This window comes from Poecilia reticulata, chromosome 1, assembly GCF_904066995.2.
Source record: "Poecilia reticulata chromosome 1, P_reticulata-male-v2, whole genome shotgun sequence".
NCBI lineage: Eukaryota > Metazoa > Chordata > Actinopteri > Cyprinodontiformes > Poeciliidae > Poecilia > Poecilia reticulata.
Genome location: NC_088830.1, coordinates 12,982,327 through 13,007,105, shown reverse-complemented (window position 1 = coordinate 13,007,105; position 24,779 = coordinate 12,982,327). Strand labels below are relative to the sequence as shown.

Genomic DNA, 24,779 nt, shown 5'->3' with positions numbered 1-24,779 from the left:
CAATTAAAATAATCAATGTTTTAATAGAATAGTTTAAAACAATCCATGGCTGCTTCCTGCAGTGAAGCTGGAGGGTACACAAAACAATAGAATGTTCCAAAGTAACAAATTCAAACCAAAGAAAACCCAAAACTAAAGAAACCAAACAAATTAACAAAGCAGTTGCGACAATAAAACAGCCAACCAATGAAGCAAGATAAAGTAACCAAAAAAAAATGAAAGAAAATACTGAAACAAAACAGCAGGGTCTCCAGTGAGCTGCAGCAGTGACAGAGCTGGAATTAAATCAAAAGGTTAGTAGGTGATTTTCAGACAATGGAAGGCAGAGGAAACCATTGTCACCTACCAGAGCTGGATGACTTTACCCCAAACCAGAGGATCCTTTCCAGCCCACAGCAGGAGGATCAGCTTTCCAATATGTGCTATATATAAATAATTGTTATTTTTGGTGTTATGGAGCTGTATGGGTGCAATAAAACAATACATACCCGTTTTATGTGAAAACTGCACTGGGGAGGGTGAATCACAGCCACACCCCAGTACCAAGCAGGAGCTTCCAGTGGTTTTCTAGATGTAAACAATTTAAGTCAAATATTGAATTTGTAGGTCTTATGCTGAAGGAGAAACATTACTTACTGATGTAGAGCTTTAAAACATGCACGCTACCCAAGTGACCTTCCCAATGACGTGACCAAATGCCAGCATAAGCAACAAGGTGAGAGAGTCTGCCTTTATACTCTCCACCCCTCATGAGGTGATTAGGGGCCAGGTGTTTTGAATATTGGGGCAGGCTTCTTCCTGCTACATTATACAAATAGATTTATGACTGCAGCTCTGGCAAAATAAACAAACAAACAAACAAAAAAATTTCTTCAGGCCTTGTACACACTGAGACGAGATCAGTATATTTTTGGCTGACGGATAAGAAAAAATGGCGTCCACACGACAGGATGCAGCGCCACAGAAAATGATGTACTAGCTATGCCGGGCCAGTCGGTGGCGCTGTAACACTACCAGAAAACTACACAAAACACCGAACGGCGCCATGTTTGTTATTTTTTGAGAGTGAGGGGCGGGATAGAGTCAGATGAAGCTTTAAAATTATTGGTTTTTTTTTAAAAAAAGAAAATGCTGCTCACAGGAGCGACACTTGAATTTTCAAGAATTATAGTTTCTGGTCTCCCAAGACGCCGGATTTGTGTGACTTGCACAACCACAACTACAAAAGACGACTCCTGTTTTATCTGTTAATCATTCACTTTTTTATTAAACCACCAGCTGAAAGAGGCAACAGGAATGTCGTGTTCAGGTAGAAGCATCAGAGCAGGTAAAAACACACCACAGCATTCACTCAAATGATGGAGTTGTTAGCTTAGAACAAAGGAGAATGCATGTTTTCTATTTTATGGAGTATTAATATAAACCCCGTCACAGCAGATGCCCCAACACTGTTTCCTGTTGTGCGTTCATTAAAAAAATAATATTTGTCGTTTTGAACTGCCGCGCTATTTATTCTTTTGTTAGGCACTGGGACCCACGGCCTTGTTTAAATGCTGCACTCAAACATTGTTTTATCTTAGGGGAGCGATTGTTCCAGCAGAGCAGGATGGGATTGCTGCGTAAGGAGCACTTTTAAGTAAACAACAACAATAATAGTTAAAAAAAAACAAACAAACAAAAAAGAACAGCTGCAAACTGAGCAGACGCTATCTGTGTCTGCTTATGAAACAGGAGGGGACGCCCTTTCGTGGCGGAGCAGATGGGTGGACTATTTTGTCTCATTTCCCAGGCTTTCTAACACACACTCAAAACACGCTCACATGGAAAAACACGAAGAAACAGCGACCACCAGTGGTTACTATCGGGAATTACATTTTAAAGAGACTAATTCAGCCTTAAGAGACATTTTCATGTTGCTATAAAATAAGAAAAAAACTCACAAAAAGAAAAACAACATGTGAATGAACAGGCGTGGAAACTCCTATTTTCATTAACATCTGCACAGAGTTACTTTACTTTCCAGCACACAGTGCATTAAAACTCTGTCCTGTGAGGTAAAGTATAAAAAAAATGGCAAGAGACTACAAATTTTGGAAAACATGAACAGAACTGCTTGTTAAGCTAGATGGGAAGAAGCTTTTTTTATTTATTTTTTTGTCTGAAACAAATAAACAATTCAACTTTTTGCATAATATAAATATTTAATCTTGGTTCATTCTTGTCCTGCCTCTCCTCCAAGTCTAAAGCAGACATCTTTGAGCTGACTCAACAAGAAATTAAGTCAATATTTTCCAATAAAACAAATTCTCTGAACATCCCAGGGATAGGTAAAGACTTTTTTAATACTTAAGTATCTGTCCAAAGGTGGATTTCAAACATATTAGACCCGAAATGTTGTTTTTATTCTAGCTTTAGAATCACTTTAAAGATGAAGTTAGCAACAATTGGTTACTTCATAAATAAAACTGTATAGTTGACAGACACTGGAAGAAAGGGACCGTAGCACAGCTAGCTAAAGATAGCTAGCATGAATTCATTAGCTTTCAACAAGCTAATTCATGGCTGAAAAGGTTTTCATCATGAGGTTTATCGATAACAAGAATTGAAACAACATGATCAATAACAGCTGTGCTGTTTGCTTAATGCTAGTCAGGAACAAGATTAGATTCAGTTTTAGTTATTTTGTTGCTTTTCTGTCACTTCCCATGTTCACACCAGTCAACATTAAAAGGCTTAAACATGCAAAATCGTTGATTACGGGACAGCTTCTCCTTAACTAAAGAATTATTTTAGACATCTTCAGGAAGAGGTTTGTTGTTTGACTTGTGTTATTATTTTCATAAGTTATACAAGAGGTTGGGAGCCAATATTTACAAAATAATCCTATAACTGGTGTAACCTTAAGAGCAGTTTTTAGTTCAAATTGCCCATCCCTGGAATATCCTTTAAAATATGTTTTAATCATGCAAATGAAACACAATCAGCTTACCTCCGGTAAAAATCAGAACGATGTATAAATATGTCTCTTTAATAGCAGCCAGCATTGTTGAAGAACATCTTAAAATCGGATCAACTCAATAACTAATAAGCTTGGGTTATTAACTACAATCTGCAGGGAAGCCAAAACAACGTGACAGCCTGGTGTCTGTCACGTTGTCCAAACCAGCTAAAAAAAAAAAAAAAAAAAACAGAATTAAAACAAAACCAGACATATTTATAAGCAAAACAATGGAAAAGCATTAGCTGTGCATCATTTAATGTCGAGGTTGCTCTTTCTGACGTGTTAGGACGAGGCCGTTAATACTGTGCAGTTCTCACGTTTGATTGAACTAAAGGCATAAAAACACTTGAACCTCTCATGCATAGATACCTTTGTTGGTTGGCACTTTCACTCCCTCCCCACCCAAACTACACTGCAGTAACTGGTGAAGGCGTCACTTGAGCCAGACGTGCTTGAGGTCGGTCAAAAACGCGACAGAGACAAAGAGGAAGAGACGCAGCTGAGCGCGTCTCAGAAACAAATGTACAGACAGCACAAACATACAAATACATCTGCCAACTTAGAATACACTGAATCATCTTTTATAATCATCTCTTAAATAAATCATTGTTCATTGCACTTTGTTAAAGTATCTAATTACAGAATTTCTCTCCAAGGCAATAGTGTGATTTGCTTTTTTTTTCTTTTTTTTTTAAAGGTGTAAAAGATACTATAAGCCTGATTTAAGATAATAGTAAAAATAATAGATCTTCAATGTACATAGTGTTTCTGTAAAAGACTCACCTCCTCATATACATGAGTGGGTGTTCATATATGTAGCATGTTCTGGGGATGCATGCTCTTAGTTTATTTTTTCACTTCTCCACGTGTACATATATACAAACAATATTATAAAATAAATAAATACAAGAAAAAAAACATTCTTGGTTCTCGGTTTAGCGGTTTCTTTTGGTGCAGTCTGTGACGAACCGTCGCTCTGTGTGTGAGTCTGATTGGACCAGCAGTCGCCTGAGCCTCCCTGCAGGGAGCACTGGAGCGGAGGGTTTGTTTCAGTGTGTCGGGACGGAGGAGGATGGGGGCGGGACCAAAGTCTTTGGCCTGAGGAGAAAGTCCAGCGAGCTTTGCATTACGTTGCGAGCGGACCTGCACTCCGTTGTCCTCCAGTCCGTTGAAAAACTCGTTTCACTGGTTCTGTCAGTACAGCGGGGGGAGAGGGGGGGGGGTTCTGGTGACCCATCGTCCCCGCTGCTGCCATCGACCCCTACAGTGGAAAGGTCTCACTGACTGAACTGGGGCTTCAGGTTGGAGCAGAACCCTGACTCCGCCCACTTTCCCTCTTCACCTAACACCACTGCTCCATGCGTGTCCAGGGGACAAGGTGGAGGGTCTCTCCACCGGCCGCAGCGGGGGGTTGAGGGCTACATGGGTCCCTCATTGTGGGCGCTGTGGTTGCTCCAGCTCAGGCCCAGGTTCTGGCCCACACAGTTATGCTGCGGGGTCAGCAGGTGGGACGTCTCATTGGCCGTGGCGACGGCCACGGCGGGGGAGGTGCTCGTGGTGCTGGCCGTGGTGGTGACGATGGCCGGGGTCTCCACGCCGTCGTGAAACTCCGTCAGCGTGAGCTCGATCTTGGTGAGCTCGCTGTCCGTGGACTGGGGCGTCTTGTCCATCCGTGACGCCATCACGGCATTGTGGTACTGCTGGCGCGTTACCTGGACAACAGAGGAGTCGCTGCTGGGGTCACTTCTCGCAACAGATACCGGACACGTTCATAAAGCATCAATGGTATACACCGTTTGCGGAACAGTGTATAAATTTATGCAACATAATACAAAACAAGAAAATAAGTTTTTGTTGTTAACATATGAATTTATGCCACACTGTGAAACACCTGAAGGAGGTTTGACTTGTTCAGAAATGGAGGTTCATTTGTTGCCTTGAAAATGCAAGTGCCAGTAAGGTCAACCAGAAACTTGTTTAGGTCTTAACTCAGTTTTTGTTGTTTAATAATTATTACACATTCCTCAGTAGGTGGGTAGATTGATCAAAAATATTTAGAATATCGATAGATTTCTCATTTGTCTTTGGTAAAAGACTTTGAAACATTTCTCCCTCTATCGTTTGTATTTACCCAGAATGCCTTGCAGTATAGTCCGCTTCCTGCTTTTGGAGCGGTCTCTAGTCCGTTTGGCATTCAAAAAGTGCCAGACGTCACTTTAATCGAATCAAGACCTAGGTATTGGTGGACCAGAGTTCACTTTTTTTGGTCTTTATCAAAGTTTGATTATCTGTTCACACCTAAAAAACCGATCCGGACTTTCTATCAAATGGACTGGAGTTCGATTAAACGGGGCTGGTGTGAATGCACCCTAAAACTTGCAAGATTTCATCGACGCAAAGAGCAAACATTAGCAGACACAACTAAACGCAGCTGAAATGTTTTACAGTGCATTAACATAAACTACATGAGCATCAGGTACACATCTCAGGCTTTTGAGTCTCCATGTTCTCTGGCCCGATCCTTGCAGCTATTCTCACCTTGATGTACCGCAGGTCCGACCTCGCTCTGACAGAGTAATCGGGGACGTACATATGAAGCAAGGAGTTGAGCTGGTTGTTGCTGTTGCCCAGCGTTGGCGTGATGGCCTCTATGCGATCACTCCTGTTCAGGGAGTCTGAGTGGTTCAGGCCAAATGAGCGTGGAGGAGACTTGTTCTCTGTGAGGACAGAAAAAGATGAGGAGGTCAAAACGCACAGATGTGACTGAGCAGAGTCCAACGGGGCATCGCAGAGCGCTGGTCAAGTATTAAACACAGTCCAAGAACACGAATGATTGTTGAAATTATTTTTCAGCTTCTATCAGTGGACTAATTGGACACTTATTTCACTCACAGGGGGTCATTTTCATTACTGAACAAGGCTAGCTGGGACGTTTTTGACATGTGGAAAGAGGGAAACTGTCTCTTTGACATCCTACACACATTGTAGATATCAAAACTGTTCACATTTCTTTTAGAATGAATGGCACCTTAAATGTAAAATATGTATCCAGTACACTCACAGTAAAGCATGGTGGTGACTGCATCATGCTGTTGTTCAGATAGAACAGATGGTTTATATTATTTATAGTTCTTAATGTCTGTTATGATCCAAAATGTTCAGGTTTCAGCAAGAAAGTCGAGGATGGAGAGAGATCCTAGTTCAAACACAAACCAAAAGCAACAGAAGAGCTGAAGTCTTTATAGTTACATATTAGCACTGTGATGTATGGAAATCTCATTTGCAGGTGAACCCTGCATGTCCGGGGATGCTGCTGCCGATTTTTCATGTGCCACCACCCAGAAGATTTGCTCTGTTATTGTTTTCTTCCCTCTAATTTTTAATTAAAGCCAGATTATGTTTTCCACTCCTTAAAGACGTGGAAATCACACACAACAAAGTGAAAACGGCTTGGCCAGCTCTAATGCTGCCACAGGGACTGGAATGTATGTAATCCCACGTCAGGATGTGTGTGTGTGTGTGTGTGTGTGTGTGCGCGTGTGTGTGTGTGTGTGTGTGCGTGTGTGTGTGTGTGTGTGTGTGTGTGTGTGTGTGTGTGTGTGTGTGTGTGTGTGTGTGTGTGTGGGCCAAAGACCTGGCATGTGAACTCTGGTGGATTAGTACTCCACTTTCTAGGTACCGGGTCAACACACAAAGAGGCGGTGTGCGTTTGTCGCTGAGCCAGTCACCGCATCGTAACAGGTGGAAAAAGACGCTCAGTGTGGCTGTTTCTGGTCAGGCAGAAACATGAGGGTGTGCTTGTGTGGACATGGGGTTTGCACATGTGGACATACGTATGTGCGCTGTCCAGCAGGGGGCTGTAGCTGCAGGTCTTGTTTAGACAGTGGGAGGGTTAAAGGTCAGGGGCGAGTGGGGGCGGAGTCTGCTTCCACTCTGGGGCCTCCGGACTCAGACACCATTCAGATACTTGACTAATGGCTCAGGGGGCGAGGCCCTTGAGTCTGTGCTGCTGCGTTCTTGAACAGCAGGTTTCATAGTGAGCAACAAACACCACAACAAGGATCAATGAAAACACTCATAGCCAAATATATATATATATATACTTCATATTACAGAATTCTTGGCCGAAAATACTGAAGTTCACCATCAGGCTGTACAGATGAAACCTGTGAAAACAAGAGACTAGAAGAAAGGAAATGAGGTAGAATTCAAGGAAGAGAGGAATCGGTGAAGGAGGGAAAGAAGACACAAAGGCAAAACAAGGAATGACGTGACATAGGTAACATTTGAAAGAGAAAAAAAAGACAGGAAGGAAGGACAGACAGAAGAATAGAAGGAGAGGAAGAACAGAAGAAAAGAGAACAAGAAAGGAAGGAGTAAAACAGGAAAGAAGGAAAGAACAAGAAATGAAGGAGTAAAACAGGAAAGAAGGAAGGAAGACAAAGAGACTGGACAGAGAACAAGGATTGAAAGAAGTAAAGACATTAGGAAGCTAAGTATTAAAGTAGGGGAGAAATGAAGGAAGGGCATATTTAGATTAATATGGAAACACAAATATTTTTCTGAAATCTTATTTTCTCTTTCCAAACTTATCCAGCTCTGTAAATCAATTAAGTCAAATATCAGATTTTCCCAGATTGTGCGGTAACCCTGTTAGTTCCTGGCTGGAGATATAATTGGTAAAATGGGCATTAAAAAGGACAGGAAAAGTCACCATACCTGGAGATCCCGCTAATGATTCTGCCCTACTGACGGTGAATGTACGAGACAGAGACAACGGCACTTGGGAAGAAGAGGGAAAGGCCATCGTGAGGAGAAAAGAATGAAAGAAAGGAAGAAGAAGAAAAAAAGAGTGTCAGTAGTGTAGAAATAATCAATAGCTTTAAAAATTATTTAATCCGTGAGAGAAGTTTCAATCAGAAGCAATTAGTTTTTAGATAAAGAGCTCTGAAACATCAAACTGTGTTTGGTTTGATTTCACTTAGAACTAGAAGGAATGTATGTTCCACCATTTCACCACCAGGTGTCTCCCTAAACCCAACGACAGAGAGAATCCGAACATGGCGGTCTGTGAAGTTTATGAATGAAGTGGGAGGACTGAGTCAATCACCAGCTGATGTTCTCTGGTGACGTTTGTCCATGACGTCATGCTGCCTCTTTAAAACAGCCACTTTCAGCTCAATCACTGAGTCTTTGCTTAGAAACAAGAAGCTTTTTTAGGTCTTCAGAATACAAAACATGAACAGAAAAGGGCTACAAAAGATACTTGCGAAAGTATAATCTTGAATTTGAGGTTAAACATAAATCATATATTGTAATCTTTGGACGGCTTACAATTAATTAACCTTAATGACAATCAAAAAACATTTATTATGGAGAAAGTGAAGGGCTGATTTTCGTAGTTTTCCCCCATATAGTCCCTCACCATGACGACAAAGACCTAGAGCTCTTACCAGGTGGCGCTGTCAGAGCCATCATCCCGTAGAAGGAGAATGGTCCTGCTTCAAACTTCATCTCCTCTTTTCCTGCCTCCACTTCCACTTTCCCCTACAGCCATAAAAGAACAAAGGTTATTTAGTTGTTAAGTCACCCAAAAGTAATGATCTCGCCTTTTAAACCATGCATTAACTCGACTTGACCCCATTTATTTGGGAAGTTGAATTTAATTTCACTGGCCACCTCGCCTAAAAGATGAGAAGGCTACACATGATCTCCTGATCTAAATAAATTCAAAAATAGATGAGAAGCAAAGCCATTGATATTAATCAGTCAGGAAGGGTGATGAAGTCAAGAACCTTTGAAGGAGTGGTGATCAGCCTCTCCCGCATCAATTAAAGCCATTCAAGCTCGAAACTGGTTGAAAAGGCCATCCAGCGGAGCGTTCAGAGGCAAGAAAAGAAAGACAAAAGCCCATCTCAAATCTGCCAAAACGAATCTTATTCTAGGAAATATTCAGTTTACCGATGAGGCAAAACTAGAACCTTGTGGATGGCACGCGTCCCAGTACAAAACAAGGTGGTGGTAGTGTCCTGTCAGGCGACGGGGCCTGGATAATACCCGTGTTAAATGGACGGCGGAGTCCGGAGACGACAGGCGCTTAAATTCCGTAACAAAAGTATGTTTTTATCTTTTTTAATCTTTTTCTTTTTTTTTCCCAAAATCTCTTTCTCTTTCTTACCGTTTATTCAATGTCACATGCTGTTTTATTTTATTTTTTTCTTTAATTATGCAAAGCACCTTGAAATGCCTTGCTGAAATGTGCTATACAAATAACATTTGATTGATTGATTGATAGTATGATGGTCTGGGGCTGCGTTGCTGCTTTAATGTTCTGCATTAGTTGCTGCAATTGAAGGAATCACAAATTCTGCTCTGGACTTGAAAACCTTAATGTCTGACCATCACAGTAAGAACCTTAAACCAATTTATTTAGGTTATGGGATCCAAAAGACTTTTCAGCTCTGAGCGGCTGAAAGCAAATAAAATAAAGGTTCTAGAGTGTCCTAGTCAAACTCTAGAATTAACTTCTATAGGGAAAGAAAGCGTCTTCACAGTAAATTTGTTGGGCCAGGAGGTGAACCAGCTTGTTGGATCTGGACCTGGGCAGAACCAGACGATGCTGTCTTCATCTTCATGAGGTGTGAGAGATGAGTGTAGGAAACGACGACTTGAACTAATATGTGCTTTATGTGTTGAGCTGATGAGTGAGCTGTTTTAAACTGAGGGAGGACGTCGCTACGCCTCCAGCAAAGAGCCACAACTGAATTCTCAGAAGGACAAAACGTCTCTCTAGAAATCTGCAACCCAGATTTTCTTTACATGCTAAGAAGGAGTGAGTCAGATATAACAAAACTGACAAAGTATGGAGCGAGGCAAGATTGAAAAATAAAAAAAAGAACAACATAAACCTTTGTGATCCTCCGTACCTGTTTGCACCCGTGCTAATAATAGTTTGTAGAATTAAATTGCAGACAGGATAAGTCTTGGCTTTTAACTTTTCATAAGTACATGTTATGATCATAATGTTTCGGACGTATGTTCCAGGTGAATGGAGTCATTAGATTTTCATTTTAATTGGTCTTGACCAATCAGAAGCCTAACAGTGACTGCAACACTCTTTGGTGTGGATGATGTAACTGAGCGTCCACATAGTTATCGTTTGTGTTATCTTTTCTATTTACAGCTCTTTTTAAACATATAGAAAGTAGGGCTTTTGAATAATGTTTATTTTAGTAATGGATTATTTTATCAATTATTCTGGGTATTAATAAGATTAAAAACATTGGCACATGCTGCAGATTTTTTACTTAACTACAAACACCACATTAAATACATTAAAAAGTTGCAAATAAATCATTTAATCCCCCTTTAAACAAGAAAATAAAAATAGTACTGCCTGAAATGTAACATCATAGCATGCCTTTAATGGAAGCTTGGTCATTTGTAGCAATGGATCTGCAGCTAAATAAAATATTGTCAATTAATCTGTTCATTATTTTATTTTTTTGATAAGTGTTTAAGGTGCTTAATAGGATTTATATATATATATATATATATATATATATATATATATATATATATATATATATATATATATATATATATGCAATTTGTTCCAAGTGAAGCCAAAAATGCCACTTAAAAAATTCTGGGTAGAACAGATTTATTTCAATAATCAATTAATCACGACTAATCTAACTAATCGTTTCAGTTCTTCAGTTCTAATAGAAAGATTGTACATTTTAAGGCTGTAAACTGGCTGGTATGTGAAAAATGATGAGGTCAAACATCTTTAACTGCTCATGAGTTGTTTATCTTTGCCATTGCTGCTGTTGTAATCTAAGCTGTCCGGCATTAAAACCATAGCATGCATACCATTTAAGGATGCATGGCCTCTGTGGGAATGAACCCCTTCGGCCTGTACAGTGGAAAAACATTATGACATAGGAAAACAATAGTTTACCAAACTGACAGCAACGTATTTTATGTGATTTTCCAAAGTAGTGCTGTTTGTGCAGCTGTTGTCGAAGAAAATAAATGAAAATTCATCAATGCGATTTGAAAAGCTTGGGAGAAGCTGCATCTTCTCCACTTTTATTGTCTGACTTTAAAGAGCTGCAGCGCTGAAATGTGAAGAGTGACATTCACTCTTTTAAATGTAAATAGTATTTCTGGTTATTTCTAGTAGAGGCAAACATAATAGATTAAAATCTTTTTAACTAAAATTATGCTTTTTCCCCCCTTCATTGTGCCCAACTGCATGCGCACCTGCAGGACGAGGATGAAATAATCCACAGGCTTGTTCCTGTGGTAGAGGTAGTGCTCTGCTGCCCGCTTGTTATTCACATCATATTTCAGCTCCTGGATGACGTTGGGGAGTTTCAGTAATCGCAGCAGGATCTTTTCTGACATCTGTGCCGGAAAAAATGGCTCCAGCTCTGAAAAACCAAGCAGACAAAAAGAGGCCATGAGGAGACTGTGAGGCGGTTTTTGAAATTACACTTTATGGGTTAAATAGTACAAGATTTTTAATCAAAGCATAAGATGAAAAACAAAGGAGCGTGTGCCGATATTCATTCAAAACTGGAAAACAATGAGTAATATTTTCTACATTTTCTGAACCAGACACCGTCATGCTGGGTCCTGAGTATCTGTCTAGAGTAGTAGTTCTTAACCTTTTTTGAGGTACCAAACCCACCAGTTTCATATGCGCATTCACTGAACCCTTCTGTAGCGATAAATAAAATATGATTCCCCCCCCACCCCCCAAATTCAAGACATAGGGGTGACCCAATGTCACAGCATGTGACACACAGTCCAAACATGTGACCGTTAGGATAATTGGTTTCTGTAAATTGTCCTTGGGTGTGTGTGTGTGTGTGTGTGTGTGTGTGTGTGTGTGTGTGTGTGTGTGTGTGTGTGTGTGTGTGTGTGTGTGTGTGTGTGTGTGTGTGTGTGTGTGGTTATGTGTCTCTGTGTTGCTCTGCGACGGACAGAGTCAGACACCAACTCACCCCCCACTTTCTAGTTAATTCAGCTAATAATCATTTGACCACCTGGGGGCGCTAATGAACTGCGTAAAAAGCCTTAAACTTTAATTCCCAGATGGTCCGCGATCACAAACAAGACAGTGACGTCACTTCAAGTGCATCTTCCTGTGTTCTGAAACAGTAGAACGCTGTTCATTTCACAGAAATAACTACTATTTAGTAGTGTTATTTATTTCAATTTGCCTCTGTTTAGTGTGGAATTCCAACCCTGATTCCAATTTACCTTTATCTAGGTAGAGGATACAGAACCCTGTTTCAAACCCTGATTCCAACTCTCCTTCTGAACCAAAGTCCAACCGTATTTCCGATCCTACTGCCGACCCCAAGTCCAACCCTTCTTCAAACCCAATCTCTGAAAAAGCATTGTGCAATACTTTTACAATGTCCATTTTCATGCTAAACTTGCTTGTAACCTATAAAATAAATGGGTCTTGTTAACAGTACTCGACCCTGTCAAGGTTTTTCTTTTTAAAGTTTTCTTCAACAAGACAAGACAAGTAGGCAAACAAATAAGAGAATTGTCAGGCCTAAGGAACTAGAGCAGATGGATATTATTGGAAATTCTTAACAAAGAGAAAAATATGAAAGTACCACAAAGTACCACAGAGCTGCATCATCCATTAGTTTATCACACCCAGTGCTTCCAGTAAAACATAAAGATTTCCTCTGTTTTCAGTTACATTTAAATGTAATTGAAATGTTTTAAATCATCCAGTGGATTTTAGATCTGACTAATGTGAGACCTTCAGAGTCAAGACATCCCTTAAAACTATCTGGCAACATCAAGTTGACAAAAAGGAGCTCAAAAAGTAACAAACAGTCAAACTAGTGATGGGTCCAGCAACACCGACGCGCCGGCGCATGCATCAAGCCCATAGACCAACACCCGTGTCGGTGGGCGTATTGGTTTCAGCAAGTCACGTGACCAATACAGGAACTGTTTTGAAATGACACTGGATGCCAAACTGTGTTTATAAGGAAGCGAATCTGTCAGCGGGATGCATTTGCCAAAAGAATTCGTGATCTTTTTTGGTACAGTGTCAACTATGGAACAGCCTCCAAACAAACGAAAGGTTTCTGCAGTGTGGAACCATTTTGATCTTACATCGGAAGATAAGGTATTTATTTTCATTTTGTTGTTTCATCCGGTTCTTTTCAGCTATTTGAATCTAAATTCAGCTGAAATTGACTCTTAGTTTACTTTCATATTATGTTCTGCAGGTTAGGTGTCGCATATGTTTGACAGAATTGTCTTATGTAAATAAATCCACCTCCTCAATGCTGAGGAATTATAGGGCCAAACATGAGAATGAAGTCCCAGATACACCTAGAATAACTTCAGGTATACAGCCATTTTACAAATTACTCAAGTTTCTTTTAATAACTTATTTAATCTAAATGTATCGTTTACTTCATTTTTAACCATCAAGCTTCTAGGAAGCAAATGCTGGATGAGGCTCTACTGAATTTCATTGTGAAGGACTGCCAGCCTCTCAGCATTGTGGAGAGTGAAGGGTTCAAGGCACTGGTTCAAGTCCTTGAACCTTCATATGGTTTGCCAACCAGAAAGGTTTGTGTGGAAATTATTTAAAGTAATAGTTAAAAAAATAAAAAAAAATAAATCTTTAATTTTAATATATTGATTTTGTTTTGGTTTCACTGATATAATTTTCAGACCATCAAACAAATGGTGGCCAAAAAGTTTGAGGAGGAACGCGAACGAGTGAAAATGGAAGTACAGCAAGCTGTGGCAGTGAGTATAACGGCTGACATGCGGACATCTGTGAACATGGAGCCTTATTTGGCTCTTACCTGTCACTACATTAATGAAAATCTGCAGTTGTCTACATCTGTGTTAGGAGTACAATACTTTCCACAAAGTCACACTGCTGACAATTTGGCCCAAGTCACAAGAGACATAATGGAGGACTGGGCCATGACCAGTAAAGTAAGGTGTCTTGTGACTGATGCAGCACCAAACATGATCGCATCCGCTAGGCAGCTAGTAATTCGGCACTCGATATGCATTGCATTTACTCTCAATTTATTAGTTAGAAAATCATGTGATCAGATCCCCACACTTACATCCATCACACAGAAATATAGGCACATTGTCACATACTTCAGATCACTTCAGATCATACTTCAGAGCAAGCTTCTCCTTGGCTGCTCAAGTGCAGCCAAGGAGAAGCTTGCTCAAGTGCAACAACAGATGGGACGACCAATCCTGAAACTTATCAATGAGGTGCCAACACGCTGGAAGAGCATATATGAAATGCTGTCAAGGCTACATGATGAGAGGGAACCAGTTTGGGTATCTGTGGCCTCTCTAAAAGAAGATTTGACTCTACTTACAGCTGATGAGTATACCATCATAGGAGAAACACTTCTTGTGCTTGCTCCTTTCCATCAAGCTACAGTGGAGTTGTTTGAAGAGAGGCGAGTGTCAGGATCCAAGGTCATTCCAATGATGAAAATGCTCTATCTTGCACTAGAGAGTATTGCATCAACCTTGCACACACAGCCAGCCATACACCTACATGAAAACCTGAAGCGTCGAGTCACAGACACTGCTTCCAATCTGGAGTCAAAAAGTGTGTTGACACTTGCAACACTTCTAAATCCCAGATTTAAATCACTTGGGTTCCGCAGTTCCTCCAAATGCATTGAGGCCATCAGTAGACTACGGTCAGAATGTGCGTCTATTATCGGACGCACAAACGAGCCCCAGCCGGGACCATCTTCACAACAGCTGTCTGCACCCAACTCAGGCATGTTATTCAGCATTATTTGTTGTTTGTTTGGACAAGATGTACTAAAACGTCAATTTGTTGTTTTTAGATAACCTTTGGCACCATCTTGACACCGAAGTAGGCAGGTAGACCAAAAGTGCCACAGCTGATGCCATCCAGGAGGTGCTGAGATGTCTTGCAGAGGGAAATATTGCCAGATGTCAGGATCCAATGACATACTGGCAGAAACACAAGACAATTTATCCTAACCTCTTCCGGTTGTCATTGCAATACCTTTGCACTCCAGCCTCATCTGTGCCATGTGAGAGGGTTTTTTCCACAGCAGGAGAAGTTGTGTCAAAAAAGCGTAATAGAATAAAAATGTGCAAAAAAAACTCCAATCCACAAGCATCCTCATTCCAAACACATTAACTTAAATTTTCACTTTATTGTACACATTTACTGACTAAGAATAACAAATATTTTAAATTTCACTGAAGATATGAAATAATACAATGTATAATAAAATCCAATGACTTAAATCTTATTGTCATAAAATTCTAAGCCATCAAATTAGTCTTAACTACATTGCCTGTAGGGATTTTTAACGTCCAGCAGGTGTCAGTATTCAGTGACACAGTATCGACACAGTATCAATACAGTGTTGCTATGAGTCGAAACGCTTCATGACGCCTCATTTACCCATCCCTAAGTCAAACTTATACATTACAGAATATGAATATTGTGCCACTAGACACTCACAGAGGTGGTAGTGGGTGTTGGAACACACTCCAGTGTGTGTGAGATGAACAATGAATTGTGCAAAATACCAGAAAATCCTGAAGAATTTCCCTCCATCAATTTATAATCTGAAGCTTAAGCACACCTGGCTTCTTCAGCAGGACAGTGATCCAAATCAAGACAACCTCAGAAAAGCTCTAAAAGAGCAAGAAAAGCATTGGCCTAGTCAAAGTCTGAGGTTAAATCTAAATGAGGTGTAACGGCCTGACCTTAAACACTTTACAGTTAAACTCAACAAATTAAAATGAGGTCTGACGAGGCTCATTTTTTCAGATTAAAAGAAACTTTTGAAAATAACAACCTTTAAGCAGGTATTTGACATACTTTTAAATGAGCTAATTTTAAATACGGTAATTCAACATCTTATTGGCATCCAACAGTTATCGTATTGTTTATCATTTATCGTGAAAAATTCTTATTGGGGTGAGAGCTTTGATTTATTGTTGTCATGATGAATTTCAGTCACTGATGGTAAATAAAAAACATCGGAAATGTTATTTTTTTCTCCACATATTGCACAAAAATAGCAATAAATATGAGTAGATTCAAAGATATTATGGAATACAGATACTGTGTGCAGCTCAGTGATATAAAACACATATTTATTTAAGTCAGTGGCCTCCTGAAGAAGCATATCTCAAATGGACATGTTTTCCAAGAACAATTGTGTTTGTGGTGCTAAGAATGCTGTGCCATGCGGCTACAGTTACCTAAAAACTAATAAATTTGTAATTTTTATTGATAATATTTATCATACAAAAATATCGCACCAAAAAAATGTCGCGATAAAATTCTAAGTCCATATTGGCCGCCCCTAGAAACAACAGCAAACAGACGTTACACTCCATCCATCCATCATGTACATCTGCTGGTCCTAACTCTGTTTAGCATAAGATAAGTTGCCACCCTTAATCCGGTGGCCGCCTTCCAGGTAAATGTTTTTTTTTTCCGCAATAAGATCACATTTTTTACTTTACGTATGTTCCGTGTCGAGTTTTCTCTCAAGCACTGTGGCTCAGTCTAAGTTATCCATAAATGTTCTGACCAAGCGACTGAAAACGGACAGAGAAATGAGGGAAAACAAAGCCAATGTGTTCAGAAGCCTAAAGAAATACTGATCGCCACCACTGTATAAAACTACACACACACCCTGCATTTTGGGACAAAGTGGGACCAGAAATGAGGAAGTGTGTATCCCAACAGCCACTGGTCAGCCTCAGCCACCTGTTGGGCCAATCAGCTCCTTCAACTCAGCGGCGGTGATGTGTGTCAGCTGGCTGCAGGCTCCGCTGAGAGGAACTGAACTCCCTAATAGCCTTTGGAGAAACTTAATCAACGCTTAGCCGCGAGGTCAAAGTTCGAAAGCAAATCCAAAATGCGACGAGGCACCGTCAGCCGCTGCCGTCGTCCTACAACTCTGCCGTCCCGCTGCCGCCTGCTCCGCTTCCCCGGGGAAAGCTGCTGAAATGCTTCACATTTTACACCAGCAAGCACCCAAGTATGTCGACTTGTGTGAGAACCGCGATCACAGGCCAAAAAAACGCTGGACGTGATGTCATTGAGGAGGGAGTGTAAGCAAACAGGGTGGTGTTTTTAAAGCTGCGAACGAAGACTGCAACGTGTAACCTTCGGTGCATGACATGCAAGCAAATAAACGCCCGCGTTTTTTCCTTTTTTTTTTTTGTTTTTTCTTTTCCTCCAGGATCTCTCCACACAGCCTGTGGACGTCCCGTGCAGCACGCTCAAGGAGCCTTCCACCTCTTCACACACACATGCATACCAACACGCTTGTTGTGAGTCTTTACACAGCTCATTCCCTCACACACACTCATGTACACTCATGTACTCATTCTACACACATACGCACTCAAAGCCCGCACACACACGCACATGCACACACAAACCTTCCCCACATTTAGGAGCTGAGGGCACACTGGGGGAAGTCAAGCAGCAACGCAGCCCTACTTGCCTGTAGCTAGGAAACGCAGGGCAGCCAGCAGAAGCTGAGGTGATATTTTAACCTTCATTTCATTGTCAGTGGGCTTGAAGGCAGAGAAGTCCTGCTTCCTGTCCCGATGGGTGATTTTCTTCTTCGTCTTGTTGTCGGCTGAGGAGAAAAGATGAAAACACAACCTGAAGCCGTTCCTCCATCAGGAAAACATCACTTTGAGGCACGGACAGCGAGCTGGTTGTCCCAGGTCACAGGGTGCCTAAACTGGAGTTACCCAAAGCTCTTTGGCTTTTCTGGAACAGCGGCCGTGGCCACTTTCTCAGAAAAGGAGACCTTTAGCGGGCGACATTGTTACGACATTCTTACCACATTCCTGACGTTACAGAAAGCCATATGCGTTAGGATTTGCTGTGACGCATTAGAAAAGGGTTGATATTTCAGCACTAAGTTGTTGGGTTTTTTTTTTTATATCCATGGACTAAGGTAAGATTATTTTCAAAGAAACATTGAAAGCAAATATGTTTCATAAAATACCTCAACCGAAAACACCTCTGGTGGCGGATTACCTTGGCAAACACTTTAGACTGAAAGTATATCCAAAAATGATGAAACAAAATTTCAAATAAATAAGTAGCTGGGTATGATGAAAAAACATGACTTTTTACAACCAAGATTGTGGCTTAAATGTGCATCAATATCAAATGCAACAGAGAGCTGTTGTAAGTTAAGAACCCACATGGAAATCTAATCATATTTACGTCTCATTTTGTGAGCACTGGTCAATTCCCACCCTTACAAGTTGCCCCTTTTGTCCTAATTTATGTCTATTTTGTCCCTGTAAGCAAACTATTTCCACCCCATGTTGATTTCTTTTGGTAAGAAAATAATTTTAATGAATAAGGGAAATATTTTTCATTATTAAGATGGAAGTCTAGTGCTCTTTGGACCAGACACTTTATGCCATTACCTATTAATGTCACTGCATCATATCTATGTTTGTAACTTGTCCAGGGCCTACAGATGCGAATTAGCTCATGCTATTATCCAGTACCGCGCCTCACATAGTGACATTTATGTTTGAGCTGTACAATGTCCCTTTTAAAAAAAATAAAAAATGTACTGCAACTAGAACTGCTGTAGACATTTACCTCTATTATAAAGATTTGAATAGTTTATAATTTTATGTCACATTTTGCCAGTTAAAAAAAAAAAAATCCAAAACACTGAACTCGGCCACAAAAAGTAAGCCAGATCAAAATAAAATAATAAATTAAAGCAGGCAATCAAAAGAGTAACCAAAATTATAGATTGCTTATAATGTCGATCTCAGTGAGTGAAGATTTATTTATTTATTTATTTACAGGTTATGATAATTTATCCAGTAAATGTTAATTGGATTATATTTGATTATTCAACATAAAACAGAAAAGACTGAAAATTATGAATCTTTTAAAAAAATCTCTTTCAAATAAAAATGTGAGGTTTTGTAATTGGCTCCTTTGTGTCCATACTTTGGGGAGCAATCTTTCATTGCAATCAGCCACGAGTCTTTCTCTGCTTTTCACACAGGAGGTTAAACTTTTAGCTCATTTGTCTGTGGAACCTAGCAAAGGTTCAGGGGGAGTTCGTTTCTAAACATCAGTTTAAGCCTTGACCCAGAATCTTCATGGAGTTTCGATCTGGACTCAGACTAGACCAGTATCCTGTCCGTCCAACCGCAGCTCTGGCTGTATTTTTAGAGATTTTTGTCCTGCTGTAAAATCTTGTTACCAGATTCTCCCCTCTAAGGTTTGGATCTCTGCAGCTCCTCCAGAGTCACCGTGGCCCTCCTGGCTGTCAGTCTGGGTGAAAACGATGTCTTGGTAGGTTTTCAGCTGTGCCGTACTCTTCATCCGAACAGAGCTCTATGGGAGGGTAACTGGATCTCTGGGATATTGCTTTTTAACCTCACTCTGCTTTAAGCTTCCCCCTGGCCTGTCTGCTATGTTCCTCAGTCTTTGAGATGGACCAAATCCCTCGTGAAGGACACAGAGGGTTTTGGCTCACTACCAAAACCCTCTGTGTCCTTCCCAAAACAGCTGGATTTACACTGAGATTAGATTACACACAGCTGGACTCTAATTTTTAACTAGATGACTTTCAGATGGTGTTGGTTGCACTGAATTTTATAGTCTTGTCAGAGTAAAAGGGGTCAAAAACTTCATTTGAACACTAGGTCTGTCATGATAACAAATTTTGCTGGACAATAAATTGTCCCAGGAGTTATTGTGATAAACGGTAATATTGCTGTTTTGAGAGTAATTAATATAATGGTAATGGCATAATAACGCAAGAACGCATTCTCAAAGATCAATAAATTAAAAATTCTAACATTTTACACTGGAACTGTAAGACATTTTAAAGATCCAAAATAAATTAACAAAACAACAGAAACAACAAATAAGTTGAATCATGAAGTCTCTGTAAACAAAACTGTCCTTCAAAAAAAAAAAAAAGGGCAAGTTGAGACCAAAGCACCAGACTGAAGACGCCTGTCATCCGGTTTTTAGTAGAAACACAGAAAAGAGAAAACGGAAATGGAAATTATTGAGTTTGTTTTAATTCAACATGTGACTGATTAGTTTATAGCTCATTGCAGCAGGCCTTTACTATTAATATTTCTTATTAATATTTATAACAGTTTATAATTTTGTGCTAGTCTGTGTTGGTATACGAATAAAATACTGGCTGGAACGTGACGAAAGGTGAAAAACCTTTCGGTAAAACAACACCATCTCATTTGACACATGTCTGCATTCAAACACTGAACTATTTATGAGCTTAGAGAGGGAGACCTACTGTATAAGTCAGTCTCATCCAGGATCTCTGACTTGATTATTTCTTCAATAACGTCCTCCAGGGTGACAATTCCCAGAACCTCATAGAAGGGGTCTCCCTCGCCTTCATTGTTCACCCTCTGAACTATGGCCAGGTGGGATGTTCCTAGCAAAATATACACACACAGGTTGTAAAGTTAGGGTTATATAGTAATAAAACAAAGCAGATATAGTTCAAGCATCAGGTTACTGGGATACAAACCGGTCGACACAAACCACTTCTCTCAGAGAATAACTTATGGGTTTTTATTACCAAATGAAAAGAAAGCTTGTGACAATCAAGTTGCATGGCCAGTTCTGTTAGGTATCAAAAATGAAAATGTGTATAAAAGCTCAGTCAAAGAAAGAGACAGATCCGACATCTCATCGCATCGCATCTGTGTTCCCAGGACCCTCCCGCGTGCCGCTCCCATCTGAAACACAAACTGCAGCGCACGCGGAGAATAATTGTCAGGCAAAACACTAAACAAATTCTTTGCTTTTTCTCAGCTTGCGATCATTTAAAAGGAATTTTCCAGAGGCCCGGGCTAATATTAGCCCCCGCAAAATGAAGTTTCCATTCCACCCCGGTGATATTCTCACTGAGCTCCAGGAGCAGAACGGGCGAGGGAGCGGGAAGTGGTGTGCGTGGGGGCTGGGAGGGATAGGGGATGTTGGGGGGGGGATCCTCCGTGTGAGCAGACTGTCGAGGAATGGCCGGTTCACATGCACCTGGTTGTGCAACAAAAGATGGACGCCTGCGTAGCGAAATACAGCTACATCGATTCCGCTTCAGCTGGCAGGCGCTCTGGCCGCTGTGGTGCAGGAAGGCGCAGGATGGAGAGACCCTAATGCTGATTACTGAGAGAGTTTTTATCGCACTGCAGCCCTCCGCTTCCCCACAACACGACAGCGAGACGTCCCAGTGGAAGTGATAAACAGATGGGAGAAATGTTTTCAGATTGACTCCTGAAGACATTAATTAATGTAACTACAAAATAGAGGATGCGGAGCCTCCTTATAAAATGTCTTCGTTAAGAGTGGTGAGCTCGTCCGTCATAAACACACTTAGAGCTTTATGGGTTAAAGTGATCCGTCCTCAGGAGTCCTTATCGAAGCAATTACTGTAAACATACTCAGTGCTGGTCAGCAGAGCAAAGCCGATCAATGAACCGAACTCTGGTGCCATCAGCTCCACAGACAGTCATATTCAGTAAATTAGAACAGCGTTAAAAAGTTATTTTTATTTCAGTAACTCAATTCACCAAATGTGAGTTGAAGGAGCTGATTACTAAATGTGATTACTTTTTGCTTAATGACATTTAAGATAAGGATGTTCTGTCATATTTTTATATTAAACGTGTTTTCTATGGAAGACCAAAACTGGCTAAATTAAAAATGAAAGCAGGAAAATATAAAAAATATAAAAACGTAAAAAGACTTGAGAATAGATTAAATAGAAAACATCGAAGACATAAATGTATCTGTGAGCAAACTGTTTTTTTGTAAACAGTAAAATTTGTAATATGCACTTAATATATCATTTTTGGAAGTGAAGAGAAAAAAATGTATGTAAATGTCAATTAAATATTAAAACACAAGATAAATTTCTCCTTTTTAAAATCATTCTGTTAATTTTAAGTTACTGGCCATTTATATAGTTCAGCTTTTATTTTTAATTATGTCAGTTTCTGTCCTCTATATAGATTAACACAGAAACCTGGGCTTAACAAAATATATGTTCAATAACTGAAAACTAAAAGTACTTTTAACCTGACAAATGAGTCTCATTTAAATGAATATTCTAATCCGTTATGACTGAAAATAAAAGTGAATACTCAAGACAACACTGTCCAGCTCAGCGGTCTTGATTTTGAGTTTAAATGAACTCAACATTTAAAACTGAAGTTCAATTTCACTTGAGATTGAACATAAATATCCTGACGCGATTTGATTTACTTAGAAATATACTATAGACTTTTTTGTAGAAAAGCTGTAAAACAACTTTTGATTATAGGCGTGAAGCACAAGACACATAATGTATATTAGCGTAGTTTATCGTAGAGACTAAATTTGAGAGGGTAATGCTGCAGGTTTTAGTTCAAAGATCAGGTAAATCACAAAAAATGCATAAAAAGTTCACAACTCATGCTGCAGAAAGATGATTGTTTGGAATGAACAATAGACATGATGTCATTTAGTTCTTGATATGTCTATTTGTCATTTAAACCTTTTTATTTCTTCCTCCGTCTCAATTAAAATGCTCTAAGCTTTGGCTGAAAATTATAAGCTCCACAAAGAAGAACCAGGGGTGTTCAAAGTGTGGCCCGGGGGCCATTTGTTGTCCTTGAAAGGATTTTGAACAAAACAGAAAGCAACTGATGACCCAAAACATTTGGAAATTGTTTTTCTTTTATTAAGGCACCAGTCTACTATAGCTCTACTGATACACAGATTTCATTAAAAAAAAAATTATTGTTGAGCCATTTACAACAATAAATGGCTCAACAATTATTGAGCCATTTAAAACTACAGAAAACTACTAGTTTTCTGTAGTTTTCCCACAGAAAACTACTTTTTTGCGTTTTTACTTTAATGAATTTTGTGGCCAGCCGATAGTTTAAATTTGTCGTTTTTGGTCCCCAGAGCAAATACTTTGGTCATCACTGATGCAAAAAAGGGAAAAAACTAATTCTCAAAGCCAATTTCAATTGATCTAGTATTGTTGCATAATTTTATCCATTTTACACTCGTGATATTGCAGTAAAATTACCAAGAATCAGGAGAATACTGGTAAATATGTTGACATGTTAACAGTTTACTGACGGATGGAAAAATGCACTTTAATTGAAAGTGTAATAATGTTTTAGGTAAAGTATAGTTTGCTCCATAAGAAAAATATCTGTTGTGCAGCAAGAATTGTAATTTCCAACCAGAACCAGAACCGAACACCACAGTGATGAAGCTGTTTGGAGGACGCAGCGATGACAGGCGGATCAGGCATGGAGTAATTAGTTATTCTTTTCTGCTGAGTTTGCACCAACAGATCAGAAAATTTTAAAATGTTTTTAATTGGCACAAGTTTAAGTCTGGCGCTCCGGCGGCCGCTGTAGCGCTGTTTTGTATCTGCATTTTAAATTCTGCACAATATTCAACGGGGGTGGGGGGACAGACGTCATATACGCTAATAAATGAAAATGAAACAAAATACCCCTTCCCCACCTGCTGCTGCACACTGCTGGCCAGCTAGTTGAAAGAGGTCTGCTACGCTTTTCCTGCTCCTGCAAGAGACAAGAATTCATCTGTTGGGAAATATTTTTGTTTTATTACGTTCTCTTGCATTTCTCTTAAAACCCTACCATTTTATTCAGTCATTTTTAATTATTTTTTTTGATTCACTGGTTGTGTCTGGTTGTTTTGTATCCCAGCGAATGGAGTAGTTGCATCTGTGACTGTGGTTGTGGTTTATTTGCATACACTTTAAGCTGTGAGCACATTAGATTAGACTCTTTGAAAAGTCACTAGAGTGTTTGGAAAAGTTGATAAGTATAGCAAACTAGCTTACACCAACTCTCCATGACAAGTTAAGTAATCCACTCTTAAAACCATTATCGGCACTAATATCCGATATTAGTCATTTTTTAACCTATATCTTCAGTCCAAATAATAAAACTGGGCTGATATTAATAACCAATATTTACTTCCTTCTTGTTGATATTTGTTTCTGGAGGGATAGAGGAGGAGATTGGTTACTTGGTATTCGTTTGGTTATGTGCCAGCGATAGTGATGCAGCATAGGATTGTGGGAAGTTTAACTAAACCAGAAGTCGGCTGTGTGGTCGTGTCTTTCAATGTGTTGAGATGGTAGTGAAATATATATAACATATACATCATCGGTAAATATAGGTTATTGGCCATATCGGCAATATTAATATCGGATATCGCTATCAGGCCACATTTTCATATCGGTGAGTCCCTAAATTAAATCAAAACAGAAAATCCATGTAGTAAGTTTTGCTTAATAATTCAAAATGACTTTGGAGTAACGTATTAAACAAATAAAGGAAGGAAGATGAAATGAAGCAGAAAAAGCCAATAAAATTAAAATAAACAGCTAAAATGTGAGTTTGTTGCCTTCTATCAGGTTGCTGGGGAAAAAAAAGTTGCTAGAAAGACCCAGTTAATTTGAATTTAATTGGAAATGTCTGGACAAGAATTGAGATCAGAGTTGGCAAGAAGAAGATTCCAGAAACTTGAATAATCTAAATTAAATAAGTGGTTTGATTTGTTTGAATATACAACATGGGTTTTTACAAACAACTGAAGTGAACTTCATGCAGAATAGACAAACACTCAAGAGTTAAATATTGCAAAGCTAAAGTGTAAACT

The 24,779-nt window shown here is 39.6% G+C and overlaps 1 protein-coding gene and 1 long non-coding RNA gene across 4 annotated transcripts in view; one reads left to right on the top strand and one right to left on the bottom strand.

Annotated features, from left to right (window-relative positions):
- Window positions 1-3: 3 nt before the first annotated feature.
- The window catches only part of cnnm2b (cyclin and CBS domain divalent metal cation transport mediator 2b), a 62,546-nt gene continuing 37,770 nt past the window's right edge, over window positions 4-24,779 (bottom strand). The window contains exons 2-8 of one of the 3 annotated variants that reach the window (XM_081606565.1): window positions 20,374-20,517; window positions 17,554-17,691; window positions 11,270-11,439; window positions 8,455-8,548; window positions 7,721-7,783; window positions 5,540-5,718; window positions 4-4,713 (exon numbers count right to left, since the gene is read on the bottom strand). In XM_081606565.1, the coding sequence (XP_081462691.1) occupies window positions 4,420-4,713; window positions 5,540-5,718; window positions 7,721-7,783; window positions 8,455-8,548; window positions 11,270-11,439; window positions 17,554-17,691; window positions 20,374-20,517 (1,082 nt within the window). In that variant the 3' untranslated portion in view covers window positions 4-4,419. Of the gene's footprint in view, window positions 4,714-5,539; window positions 5,719-7,720; window positions 7,784-8,454; window positions 8,549-11,269; window positions 11,440-17,553; window positions 17,692-20,373; window positions 20,518-23,612; window positions 23,672-24,779 lie in introns of those variants that run through there. The other 2 variants (XM_081606566.1, XM_017303948.2) reach the window with 2 other exon arrangements.
- Window positions 11,750-14,193, top strand: LOC145551510 (uncharacterized). Its single transcript, XR_014087375.1, has 3 exons — window positions 11,750-13,393; window positions 13,482-13,621; window positions 13,727-14,193. It is a non-coding gene; the product is annotated as an uncharacterized LOC145551510 (long non-coding RNA).